This window comes from Scardinius erythrophthalmus, assembly GCF_964197995.2.
Source record: "Scardinius erythrophthalmus genome assembly, chromosome: 17".
NCBI classification, from domain to species: domain Eukaryota; kingdom Metazoa; phylum Chordata; class Actinopteri; order Cypriniformes; family Leuciscidae; genus Scardinius; species Scardinius erythrophthalmus.
In genome coordinates, this window is record NC_138237.1 from 10,948,495 (window position 1) to 10,962,879 (window position 14,385).

Here is a 14,385-nt window from a genome sequence, read left to right on the forward strand (position 1 = left end):
TAATTTTTCACTAAAGGTATCAATCTTGCACTGTGATGCTCTTATTTTGTTGATTCTAATCGTTGTTTCCATTTATTGTTTTGAATGTATGTATATAATGCAACTGCTAATTGTTAAAACTCCATCTAAAACTCCTCTAAATAGAATTTTCAAATTTTTATATTTCAAAAATATCATATTATTTTCGAGCATGCAGTTGTCATTGAGAACATGCATGGAATAGTGTTTTATGTTTTCTACTTAATATATTTAATATATTAATACTTTTTTAATTTTGTCTATTGATAATATTGTCGTATTTGTTCTTTATTTTGTCATGAAGCATTTTTGCTACTTCTAACTAACGTAACTTCTATTCACTGTAATGAAATTGCCTATAGATGAAATTCTATTTCAAAATTGCAATTAAATAAATAAATATATAATAAAATTTACGTGTTTAGGCTATTTTTTTTATTATTTTTTTTTATCATGCTTAATATTTTAACCCCAAACAATTTCCCCAGCGACCTTTGTTATTCAATATACTTTAATAATGTGATTGGCTGGATGGAACTGCATAAATTGATCTCAAGGTCTTGACAGTGCCAAAATGAAATTCCGATAAATAACCCCATACATCTGGAGATATGAATCTTTTTTTAATTCACTTCAGTTATCAAAGCCTGTTATCTACGATACAAAGCCATTATGAAATAATGCAATTACAGAAGTCACCTGACACAAGATTACTGAGCGGCATCCTCCATTACACAAAGGTAACCTTCAGCTGCGCTGGAAACCAATAAATCAAGGGCTTGTATTTATCTGGAGTGAGGGGGGCCTAATGCTAATTCACTTTCTGCCAACGGTTATTTACACAAATTCAGATGAGATATACGTTAGCATTCCAATAAATATTAATATTCTGAATATAATTAATCTGTGTGTATGCGTGTGAAACTTTCGCAAACCATTTTAACGTTAACGTTACCTGTTTAGTGGAACGCTTTGAGTAGCTAAATGACAAACATGTTGATTTTGCTTGTGAGGAATAACAACATCAAAAAATATATATTTAAAGGTAGGCCTGCACTTTTAAATATTTAAAGTTTTAATAGGCTTATTCCTACGAAATGTAAATAATGAGTCAACGCATAATCAATTCTTCTTTTAAAATGTGTTTTGTCTTACCCTGAATCACCATGGTAGCCTAAAGCGGGCCGCACACCGGACGCGCAGCTCAGCGCCGCGCCGCGCCACGTCTAGGACAACTGTCACCTGAAAATCCGTTAGCATCAGCAATTTTCTGATTTCTGTAAATAAATATAAAACTAAATGTATATTGCAGCACGGGGTTAAGTCCGTATATACATTAACTACGATTTGAGACACATAAATGTAAATTTAATATAAAACTATGTAAATGGCGCTGTGTGGCGCGGCAGGGTTTTGAACACGGTCCTGAGCCGTTGCTGGGCGCCGCGGACAGACGCCGCCGGTGTGTGTACTCTCATAGGCCCTCATTTATCAAAAGTGCGTACACCAAATTTCCAGCGTACACCTGGCGTACACCCAAAACCACGGTGACTTTGAGATTTATCAATATGGACGTTGGCGTACGGCACGCTCAAATCCTACGCCAGCTCAGGAGGTGGTGTACGCACGTTTTGAGTGCGGGAATGCGCAGAAAAACAATTCCTAACACCACAAAACGCATTGACAAACTAAAAGATATAATATATTATGACCCACTGTAAAAAAAACAACAACATAGTAATTATAAACTTCAGTGTTTATTTTTGTGCAACATGGACTAAAATGTTGTGTGAATTTACCAAAGCATTTGAATTGTAGGCATATGTATTCCTTCCATTGCGAGCCTGTGCGCTTTACCTGACGATTCAAGCCTTGTTTATACTTTCGCCTGGCTCCGAAGCGCGAGTCTCCGCAGAATGCGCGCGCACCTCCCCAAACGGACGAGGCGTTTATACTCGACGCGCTCGCCGTTGTACTATTCTTTGAAACGATGGTTAGGCCAGGGTTAGGCCCGGCAGATGTGCACGGACTGGGTTTAGTAATGAAAGGCCCAAAAAAATAATTCAGACTGACAAAATAATAAAAATGCCATTCTTCTTATTTTAAATAATAATAATAATAATAATAATAATACAAATAATAATAATAACGACATTCTTCTTCTAAATAACAATAAGCGTCATTAATAATAAAAATCTAGAAATCAATTTTGTTTCTTTCCACTTCCCTGGTTTCGCTTTCTCTTTCTCAAAGAAGTTTCTCTTCTTTGCCGTCTTCCGTGTGTCCATGGCGTAAAATGAGGGCGTGGGGGAAGCGGAGACTTGAATATATAGGGGCGTGTTATTCTAATGACGATCGATTTCAGCCGCGGCATTTATCAAGGGCAGGTATTGCGTACACCAGAATTTCAAAGGTACGCATAGCTTCATAAATCAGGCGATGAGAAGAGTGTAAGCATAATCTTACGCCAATATATACGCCCGTTTCTACGCAAGATTGATAAATGAGGGCCATAGAGAATAATGTGTTCGAATTTAAAAGACGTGGCGCTGCGCTGCGCGGCGCTGAGCTGCGCGTCCGGTGTGCGACCGGCTTTAGCCACACACAATTCGTACTATTTTATCTGTAAAGTTTGAGATCCAATCATCAGCTCAAAATCACATTTTAAAGGGTTTATTGCATGAAAAACAGGCTATATTTCATAAAATTAAAAAAATATATAAATAACAACTCAAACCTGAAAAGTTGTGTGGCTCCCTGTTTTCATTTCATTATCGTTATACACTTGACGGCTTAGTTGTAGCCTACACTGTGCTACAACTAACCCCGCTGTGTAAAAAACATTTAAGCCTAGCTAACAGTTGCAAGGAACTGCTGATATTTTTCAAAATGGTGCTATGTTTTATTTAGCCAACAAGTGATTAAGGTAATATAGGCTAAAGTTAGATTTGGTGGCGTACACACCGAACTCAGACACCGAAAAAAAAAAAAAAAAAACGTATGATGAAAAAATGTACTTGCATATTGTGACAAAACACTCTTTGTCCAGAATCTTTATGAAATCTTATCAAAACTTTCCTCAAATCAGCGGGAGACTGTCTTCTGGCAGCGAGAGAAAATAAGCGGAAACACAACCTGCTTGACCCTGACTAACTATTTAAAAGTTCCGTGTACGCCTCTCCAACCTCCGGGGAATCACCAATAAAAATAAATTATAAAACGCTCAACAGAGGAGAGAATGTGACATGAAAAAAAAGAGAGAATGTGACATGCTAAGTATCTTGTAATGAAACGAGAATCATCACTGGCTTGGCTTTTCGGAGATGGCGAGAACTGAGGGATTTGAAATGTAAAAGCGACGGTCGTGGTGTTTTTATTACTTGTCAGGTGAGTAAAGTATTTTATTGAACAGATAAATTGCCATATCTATGTAACTCTTAACATAGCTTATTGTAAAGCATTATCTATTGTGTCATATTCTTCCATACTGTCACCCAGAGCCGAAACACTAACCAAAACAATCTTCTAGGCCTATACCTTTAATATAAATAAATGAATTTATTTTAGCCTTTGTAACATCATGAACCATTGAATTGTTCACAATAATGGATGTTTGTTAAAGTAAACTTTATTTCATGTTTTAATTCATAAAAATACATATAATATGCAGGCTACAATAATAATAACTTGAACTGACTTGGTATATAGGCCTACTTATAAAGAGATGCCCAGTTATTTTGACCTTTTCCAAACCCACATCTTGTTTTCTTAAATTACTTTTGGAATATAAAAAAAATCTGCTGGATTGGCACAATTGAAAGAAATTCTATCTAAATGGTGTCATGTGAAACCTTCCTGATTTTGCTGATGTTTTGAAGGTTGGGTTGCCTGAACGGATGAGATTCAGATGAATGATACAGGTTTTAACAACAGCATTAAGTCACGTTTAAAAATAAATAAAATTGAAGTAGTATTATAATATGCGCTATTTGTCACAGTTTATAGGGTTAGTTCACCCTAAAAATGAAGATTCTGACATAATTGACTCACGCTCATGTTGTTCCAAATCCGTAGGAATTTCTTTCCTCCGTTATTGACATAGATGGGATGCAGTACAGCTAATGCTGCTAAAGATAAAGACCTAAATATGTTCAGATTTAATGTGTTATTCTGGGAAATCACGTTTATGGATTTATAAAAGCTGTCATCTTCACCATTTTTGAATTTTGTTAGACCTTTACCCTTATCCTTAAAACATCTTTTGCTCTGACCATAATCTGAACTTTAAAACTGCTCTGTGTGTGTGTGTGCTTTTGTAAGCATGTGAATGCACTTCATTATCCTGCTCATCTCCATGTCATGGTCCTCTTTAATGGATTCATCTGTATTCAGCTTTGCATGAATTCCATTAAGAGCCATTTGGAATTCTGAATGGACGGATTTGGCTTATGTCAAGGGTCTTTCGCCCGGCTGGTTTTGTGTTGCCGTTTCATCTCCTCTGTGAAGTAATATGTGAATTAGATTTTGAATAAAACTTCTGGCTCCTGTCAGCCATTGGATTTGGAAATCTTGCTTGGGAAATGAAAATATTTGGTGTGTAGAGATGTGTTACTTTCAGTCTGATTCATTATATTCATTGAAAGGATTAGTGATAATACTTCTGGGAAGTCACGTTATGGTGTTTTTGATTTGAAATGAAATGTCGTCACTGCTTTGCTGATCTCAGTGTTTCTCTGTGTGTGTGTGTGTGTGTGTGTGTGTAAATTCACATTCATACACATCCATTGAGTTTGTTTGAAATCATTTGTGAACCGTTATCATGATGAGGTGTACTCAAACAGAATTAGCGTGATGTGGATTGATTAGTTAAATTTAGATGTTAATTAGTGATGCTAATGGCTTGTTTCAAAACTTAGCCTAACTCAGAATATGACATAACTTTCCTGCTCTGTCGCTAACTTGCTACAGTATAAACACGAATGATACCCCTGTGAAAGCTAGTACTAGCATGTTATGTGTCTGAAATACAATTAAATATTTCCACACATTTTGCATAATTAGACAAGATTACAGCTCGATCGGAAATGGTCACAATAAAAAAAATAAAAAAAAAAAAAATATATATATATATATATATATATATTATTATTACATCACTACATCATATTGTGTTTTTTTTCTTTTCTTATTTTTTATAACTACTGTACATCATCACGTGTTGTAATGTTTTTGTGGACTTGATAAAAAAGTAGCCTACACTTTTAAACTTTTGAAAACGTTATTGAGGCAAAATGATTGATTGTGATCATCATTTTAAAATGGAATTATCATAATATCCATTTATATTAATAGTAATTTAAATAATTTCATATTTAAAGATTGAATGTGGGACATGGGTAAAATAAATACCTTTCAACGCTTTATACTCTAAAATAAGCACTGTGTCTGAAATCGAATACTTCCCTACTGCGAAAAACTGTAACCCAACATTGTCTGAATACATAGTAATAAAAAAACGCGAATTAAAAAGTAAATTAAAAAGACGAAAAGTACCCAGATGATCTACTACTTCCGGCGAGATTATGAAACGTGCATTCAATGGACACTTTAGTATCCCATGAGGCCACGGGAGAGGATTTATGAATGGAAGTGAAGCGACGCAACTGACACCGTAGGTCACATGACAATAACAACATGGCGGATATAGTTCGTTTAAGAGGATTTAGTAGGATTTAGTTTAAACAGTCGTGAAGTAAGTTTCAAACCAAATACCTACGGTATGCAATTTCATGTGATGAATATACTTTTACATGTTTGTATTATGAATTCCTGATTAATAACCCAGTTTGGGTTATTAAATCAAACTCTAAAGAGGATTTGCATATGAAGAGATGCAAATGTTTCATTCTATCTCAGACTTATTAAGCATTTAGAAGTATTATAATCCCTATTGTTAAGTGTGAATTATGAATCCAAACTGTGCGTAAGGTGTCCTGTTAATCAGAACCAACTGTGGGAGAGTTCTGTCAGAATGTATGAATACTTCATGACTGATAACTGCAGCGGAGGGTAATGAATGGAAATGCTGACCATCCCAAAGAGATGATTTTTCATATTACCACAGGAGTCACTGACATTCCCTCTCAGTTCCTCCCCCCAAATTTATATTTCACACACTCGCTTTTTATCTCTACAGCCTACTTCTACAGAAAGAGAAGGCCAAAGCAAGATGACCTTTACACTAAGAAACTGTCAGTCAAAGAGTTCATCATATGTCTGATACATATTCAAATCGTTTCATTTGACATTTAGTTTAATGTCAATAAAATTACTTCTTTTTTTTAAGCTATTTTAAAACAACACAAAAAAGACAACAGGAAGTGCAGGGGACTTTTAACTAGGCTTCCTCTAGGCATTCTTTCACCTGTATTTCCTCCTTAGACCTCCAGTCTATGTTAAGACATGTTTTTTTTTTTTTTTTTCTCAAAATAGAGAAAATGGATGTGACTTTTTCCTCATGTGACCTGGAATTTACAATGATTTTTTGCAGAATAATCATGTATGGATTTATTTAACTTTTGGACACAAAATGGAGGATTCTAGTACAAGGGAAGAAAAAGAATTCAGTAAGATCTTCTGTGTTGTTGTCAATTGTTTGTAAAGCAGCAACCATCTGATTGGTTCAGTGATGAACATCTAATAACAATGTCTGAATTTCTTCATCTTTTTTATGTGTTATGAGAAGTGTTTCAAGAGCATTGCAATATAGTTCTGAGTGATTGTTTGTTGCTAGGTGTTTGCTAGGCTTAGGTGGCTCAATCCAAAACAGCCCACCCTTAAGTCACAATGGCTTTTTTCCCCTTAAATCAGATTTTTTGGTCAAGTTGGCCTGTAACTACATTGGTTTTAACCATAGCAGAGTCTTTAGCAATGAATATTTAGCCATTGGTTATTCGTTTTCATGAGGTCAGTATTAGAATCTGAACCCATTCATAACAGAGTAAACAACTGTAAAGTGTCTTGTTGTGAAACGTAATTGCGCAGCTCAGTAATTTCATTTCTGTAGATGGTACCACTTATAATAATTAAAAAGAAGTAGAAAAAGTTGAACATTAACAAATGGCAACTCGTCACAAAAACACACAGAAGCCTGGTGGTAAATGGCAATAGTTCTTTTATTTTCTCTCTATATTTTAAAGGTTTATTATTTACAAAGAAAAAAAAATGAAAATGAAAATAATTTTTTGACAAACACCGTTTGTCTGCATATAGGTGTAAGAAAGTATACATTTACCTTTCTCTTATTCAGGATCAAGTAACTAATTGTTCATGTTTTTGAATGATTTTTGTACCTGCTTTTTTTTTTTATTCTTTTTTTATATATTTTTTAAACCAAGCATTGGTGTGCATGAACGAGCATAATGGAAAAACAAAATCAGCTGAGATTAAGAGTTTGAGGCCTGTTCTAGAATCTTCCATCATTTGCATCATATCATTGAACATATCAAACAAAATGATTTCACCTGAATCGTAGAGGCTGCAAACCAAACATTTAGTTGTTTTTCCCTTTATTAAAACATCACTCCTTCCCTCTTGTTCTTTTGCATTGTTCATTTCCAATCACATAAACACAAATATATGATAAAAATAAATAAAAAACAAACAAACATACAAAGACGTGCTGGTTTTCTTAAACACCTCATCAGAAAGTGACAGGATTCTCTCTCTCTCTCTTTTTTTTTTCGTTTTTTTTTTAAAGTGTATTGTTGTATGAGCGTCTCTCCTTCATATTCCACTCCAGAATTCTAACAGTATTTAAAGCTGAGAGGAAAAAGCACACTAACACAGGAAGCGTTCCCCTCCAAAGGCAAGTACAGTATCAAAAAGTAGCAGATACTCAGAGTACCGCTGACCATCCTATCTGTACACTAGTTTCTATACACTATGGCATAGCAGGAGTTAAGCACTTTTTGTTGCATTTAACCCCTTTAGTTAACCAACTAATGTACAGTATATGTTTCTGCTTCTAGATATCTCTCTCTCTTTAAACAGAAAGTGCAATTCACAATGAAAGTTTGTATTGAAATGATTCACTTTGGCCAGTTTCATTCCACACAACATCAGTGGCTATAAAGTTAAGTTCCACACACATTTAACCATTCCCAGGATCTATCGTGATTCCAGTCGATACTGATTAGTCTTTTAAATGCAAATAGATATACTTGGTTTTTCACATATCCCAAGCAAAGACCGCTGCGATCCCTTTTTTTTTTTTGCTCCGATACTTTTGGCCATTCCCATTGCTTTTTGTTCTCATTGGAAAACATTGAACACACACACATATACACTTGTTTACATACGCGTGTGCGAGCGCACGCACACACACGAGTCACGCTCATGAAAGGAACAGGATGAAACATGGCTATAGTTTAGGCACAAATACTTAAGAATGTCCTTTTCGTGAAAATTCAATGTTTCTGATACGCACAGAGAACGTCTAGGCAGACAATAAACAAAAAACATAATCTCACAATACATTTAAACGTCAACATTTTTTAAATAGTTTCTCTTTTTGAAGTATTCGTGACAATGCATGCGTTTATGGTCGCTGAATGGGATTTGCACTGGTACAGTACTGACACAAGTGGGTTTTTTTTCTGAGTATTGTCCTCTTTTAAACATTGTGCAAGGGGGCTTGGAGACTTTGCACAGGTCTGATGAGTTTTCGCTTTGTACTACCGAATTGCGAATAAATTCATAAATGGTCATAGAAGTCACAGCTGCTTATTACCCCTTGTTAAATGTGTTACTCCCAAATACGGGCGGCTGACATGCCATTTCAAAGTCTTGAGCCCCGGACTAAATGATTCGACGAACGGGAGAGATAAAAACCTTAATGCAAAGCAGCTTCTGTTTTTCTTTCTTAGAACATCTATATTTATCCATCTATTCTCTCTGATACTTTGTTGGATTCACATAATTACTCCTGAATAGTTTCTGCTGCTCACTTGAATCATGGTGTTGTGTCAGCAGTGCCATTGGTTTACAGATTTTTATGTTGCATAAAGGTTAGACTTAAAGGTTGATGTTTTTGTAAAAACTAGCAGAGCATTAGTAACATTACATACAGTGAAAATAAATACATAACTAAATTTTCACAGTCGTTAAATATGAAAAAAATGGAAAATGCATAACCAGAACATCTAGTTCTATGACGAAGTAGTGTGTACATAATACTGATCCATGAGAAGAACACTATAAATGTGAAACTATTAATAAAATAAAGCGTCTATTGATGTACAATTGAGGCTTCCTTATGTCACGTCAGCCCAGGAAATGATCAAATACATTTTGATGGATTGTAAAACATAAATGATGATGTAACATCATTTGCATTAAGCTTAGCTGCTGATGATGAATGCCCCCCCCCCCCATCCCCACTCGTATACCTTTATATTTGACCAGCAAGATATTTTGGAATACATATATTGTCTTTAGTGCTACCTACAGTATAGTGCTACTATTTGCATTAAGGTTTTCTTATCTCTAATGATTGTTTCTGATGTTTGTTGTCACATATTACCATTTGAATATATATTTATATATATGTATATATATATATATATATATATATATATATATATTTATATATGCATATATAGACATTACCCAGGTGGCTGACAGAGATAAGACATTGCCATGTTTGAGAAATGCACCACACATTACTTTTGTAAATACTAGTTCTACAAAACTATGTACAACACACATATAGGTAATCTTCATATCACAGTCTATTGCATAATGGTGATAATCTTTAGTTTTATAAATATTGTAAATGTACAGTCTTTAAGTGACATTTCATAATGTCTGTCTCGTTCTGAAATCAGATATAGAAAATAAAAACCATCCGATTTGACCACACATCCTTCGTAATAATAAATTAAACTAAATTTAAATAAAAAAAAACAGAAAAAATACATTTATTCCCTTTAATGCACAAAGGCTGCCTTGAAACGCAACGCAATTACTGCACAACACGAAGTATTGCAGATGTCGAAACTACACCTTGATGTGGTGCGCCGAGCATTTTCTGATATTATCTTGTTTTGTTTTTCCAGCCGGTAAAAGTTTGTAGATGTGCTTTTAAAACTTTTCAGTATTTCCCAGGTTCGATTTGCGCAAACATTTTCCACAGTGATGCCAAAAGCTGCTGAATGCTGGACTTGTTTTGTCATCTTCTTGTCGAGAACAAAAATTCAACAAAAAACACATTCAAAAAACATCATTGCATTCCCGTAACCAAAAACGAAAAATCTGAACTGTAAGGAAAACGTCAACAGAAAAGAACATCTTCAGACACGTTATAGTCACATATGTTAGAGAGGAAGACTTGCGTTTATACTAGAGTTTAGGTTTTTTTTCCCATATGGACAATGCCAAATATTCTAGTTGGATTTGCACATATATATTTGTATAATATACATTCTTAAGTTGAAGGGGAAGTGTTTCTAAAATATAGTACAAGGAAATTCTGTACAGGATAGCTATGAGGTTATTTTTTTTCAGAGGAAGTTGGAGAAAAAAAATACAAGTCTTTTCCCCATTTTTTTTTTGTCTCTCCATAAAAATCAATCAAAATCTCTTTTAAAAAAAATGAATGTGAAAAAAGTAAAATGGGATCATAAATTCGATGCGAACCGCATCTTGTCTTGTTCCGTCTCTGTACTGCTTAAGACTGCCGACTCTCTCCTGGAGCCCGTGGAATCCCTGTGCTGGGCACTAGAAGGCGCCATGCGCACCGGCGGTATGGCGCCCGATGACATCTGCCGGAAAAGGGCAACCCTCTGTGGGACGTTGGTGCGGATGCCGCTTTGCAGCACGGAGCCTGGGGCCTGGACGCCTGCCGTGGATCCCATGGGTGGCTGAATGGAAGCCAGTGGTTCGCCTGATGTGGGGTGTGCTCGGGCAGCCAATGAGGCCTCGTGGGGCAGTGACGGCTGTGAGGCAGAGAGGTGGCGTATGTCCTTGCTCAGGCTGCCTGACTGGAGCGCCTGCGTGCTCTTGTGGACATCGCTCCTCTGAGGGGACGCCCCTTGCGATTGCTGCGGCTGTTGTTGCGCCGGTTGTTGTGGTATGGAGGCGGGCGAGGACTGCTGGGGTAAGGCTTGCTGTACAAGGGACAGTTGAGAGGCCGTCGGTGATCCGTACTGGAATGTTCGGCTAGCTATAGGGGTCTGCACCGGGGGACTGCAGATGGATGTGGTGAACGAACAAGGGGACATGATCGCCCCTGCCGGTTGCTGCAAGGGTGTAGGGGGATTCTGGGAAGAGGTGCTCAAGTTACCGTAAGAAGCGCTTGGCGCTGAAAACGTGACGCCCTGTGAGGGCGGCACACGGCCTGATGGGGTTATTGTGGCGGAGGTGCTATAGCTTAGTGGGGCGGCCTGCTGCTGTAATTGGTTGTTCCCAAGAATAGCAGTCGCTGTAGTGAACGGTGGCTGAGCGGGAGAGTTAATGATGGAGTTTCCAGACATCGGCGTGGAGTTCATCCCCGTGACCGATTGCTTCCGATCCACCATCATCACCATCTCTCGGTCCTGCCGGATGATCTGCTTCAGCAGCTCGTTCTCCTGAGTGTTGAAGACGCCAGCGTTCAGATCCTTCTGAAATTTCTGGAGCAGGAGTGAGTTCTTCTTCCCTGTTGAGGGTGAAACCGAAAGATAGTCAATCTTTAGTTTAGGCTGAGCAGATAACAACTAGACCAAATAGAGTAAGAAACAAAAAGTGTTGAACAGTTAGAGGAGAAGCACAAAGGTCTCACAAATGTAGAAAGGGGAGGCTAGTCACTCCTAAGTAGAGATTTTGAAGTAGGACTGATTTTGGATTCAATTTCTAAGGTGCTTATGCATTGAATCTCAATTCACATTAGTTTTTCGCTATTGGTTTAATGGTTTGGCAACTACACAGATTTCAAAGTCTAAAACATCACAATCTCCAAGCACACCACAGATACTCGAAAAATATGTTTCGTTACCCTGCTGAAAATCAAGCCTCGAGGCATTTTTAGAGCTTACGTAAAAGGTATGTTCTCCTAGTCTGGTCAGGCCGGTCTTGTTTTAGAGAGGTTTTGAGAACTAAGCTTCAGAGACCACAACCATCAAAACTTTAATTGTGGACAAGTTTGGCCAGTCTAGGAGATGAAATTGAGTAGGTATGTCTAAGCTGTTTGTTTTCCAGCAGGGTATCTACTACTTAAACTGTCAAACACAAAGTTTATAGTAAAATTAGGACATGAATAAAATAACCTTTACTTCAGAAGCCAATGGTCCTATAAGTCTTTTTTATATTAATGTGTATAAACTTAGTTGTTGTTGTTGTAATGAGTTCATGGCTATTATTGTCTCTTCTATTATATAGTTGCTAAATTTTATTAGCTGTCTACCCTGAAAGCTAGGCTAAGTAAGTTAACCGTGCTAGTGATCTACAGTGGATGACTAGAGTGTCACTTGAAGAAAACAATCAATAAAATACTTATTCAAACTGACAAATAAATAAAAAGTTAAAAATGTGTTAAATGTAACAGTAAAATAAAATTGATTTAGCGCAAGTAAAAAGTTAATTATTTTCTAATTTTATTTATACAGATGTTTTTATTATGATTATTATTTTTAGTCATCCATAGCCTATAAATGATGCATCAAAATATAAGTAGAATCACTGATCAGTGCAATTAGTTGTCTATTTGTGGGTTACTGTGATATCGATGTCATGTTCTATAAAGTTGAAACCAGCAATAGAAAGAATCAACTGATTGGTCAGCTAATGTTTGTAAAGAATGCTAGAAGGTGAGATTAGATACGGTTCAATGTTATTAGAGTTTCCAAATATGAATTTAACTTTACTCCACTGTGCCAAATGGATTTAGATTTATTCAGTTCTGTTAGTCACTATTTTGCTGCTATCATAAATGAGGAATGTATCGATCTTTCCATGAACCTCTTCTATTCCTGCCTTTTTGTACACAATAGCTGAGCAGAGCTCTATTGTTACATAAAATGACTGAGTAAGACTCTTATGAGCAGAAGGCATAAAGCAATAAGCTATCAATCACTCATCCATAGCTGTAAGAGTGAACCAGGCAGGAGGGATGCTTTTACCATTCAAAAAGAAAGTACAGTTTCATGACCCAGCTGCTGTGGGACATATACAATTTTACTATCAAGCTGTCGGAGCAGAATTGTTATATACAGAATTTAATCATTAATGAATGAATATTATACCTTTTTGTGTTTGGAATTCTTTTCTAAAATGCTTGTTTATGGGGGCAGTTGCGAACAGTTTTGCAACGGGTAGAATTTTGCATACGTGTTGCATCATAAATAATATTCGTCAAACTTTGCAAAAGTTCCACATATAATGCCAGTCAATGTTACTAGCACCCAGATTGAAAAAAATTTAATTTAGGCTTGTATTCACATTTAAACATCGATCAGTGGGCATAAATAAGCTCAACCAAACCTGCTTGACGCGCGAGATCAAATCTCATTGGTTCTTGCGGAAGCTCAAACATGCTGCATAACACGAGAATGAATCTCATTGGTTCTTACAGAAGCTCAAACGTGCTACGTAACACGAGAATGAATCTCATTGGTTCTAACAGAAGCTCAAACGTCCTGCGTAACACGAGAATGAATCTCATTGGTTCTTACAGAAGCTCAAACGTGCTACGTAACACGAGAATGAATCTCATTGGTTCTTACAGAAGCTCAAACGTGCTACGTAACACGAGAATGAATCTCATTGGTTCTTACAGAAGCTCAAACGTGCTACGTAACACGAGAATGAATTTCATTGGTTCTTACAGAAGCTCAAACGTCCTGCGTAACACGAGAATGAATCTCATTGGTTCTAACAGAAGCTCAAACGTCCTGCGTAACACGAGAATAAATCTCATTGGTTCTTACTGAAGCTCAAACGTGCTACGTAACACGAGAATGAATCTCATTGGTTCTTACAGAAGCTCAAACGTGCTACGTAACACGAGAATGAATCTCATTGGTTCTTACAGAAGCTCAAACGTGCTGCGTAACACGAGAATGAATCTCATTGGTTCTTACAGAAGCTCAAACGTGCTGCGTAACACGAGAGTGAATCTCATTGGTTCTTACAGAAGCTCAAACGTGCTGCGTAACACGAGAATGAATCTCATTGGTTCTAACAGAAGCTCAAACGTCCTGCGTAACACGAGAATGAATCTCATTGGTTCTTACAGAAGCTCAAACGTGCTACGTAACACGAGAATGAATCTCATTGGTTCTTACAGAAGCTCAAACGTGCTACGTAACACGAGAATGAATCTCATTGGTT

The 14,385-nt window shown here is 36.7% G+C and overlaps 1 protein-coding gene across 1 annotated transcript in view; it reads right to left on the reverse strand.

The window, feature by feature from the left end:
• Positions 1 to 9,827: 9,827 nt before the first annotated feature.
• hcn1 (hyperpolarization activated cyclic nucleotide-gated potassium channel 1) overlaps positions 9,828 to 14,385 on the reverse strand; it is a gene marked incomplete at its 5' end in the record, with an annotated part of 100,205 nt that continues 95,647 nt past the window's right edge. Inside the window, one exon of the mRNA XM_081390703.1 lies at positions 9,828 to 11,716. Within this exon, the coding sequence (XP_081246829.1) occupies positions 10,698 to 11,716 (1,019 nt within the window). The 3' untranslated portion in view covers positions 9,828 to 10,697. The remainder of the gene's footprint in view (positions 11,717 to 14,385) is intronic.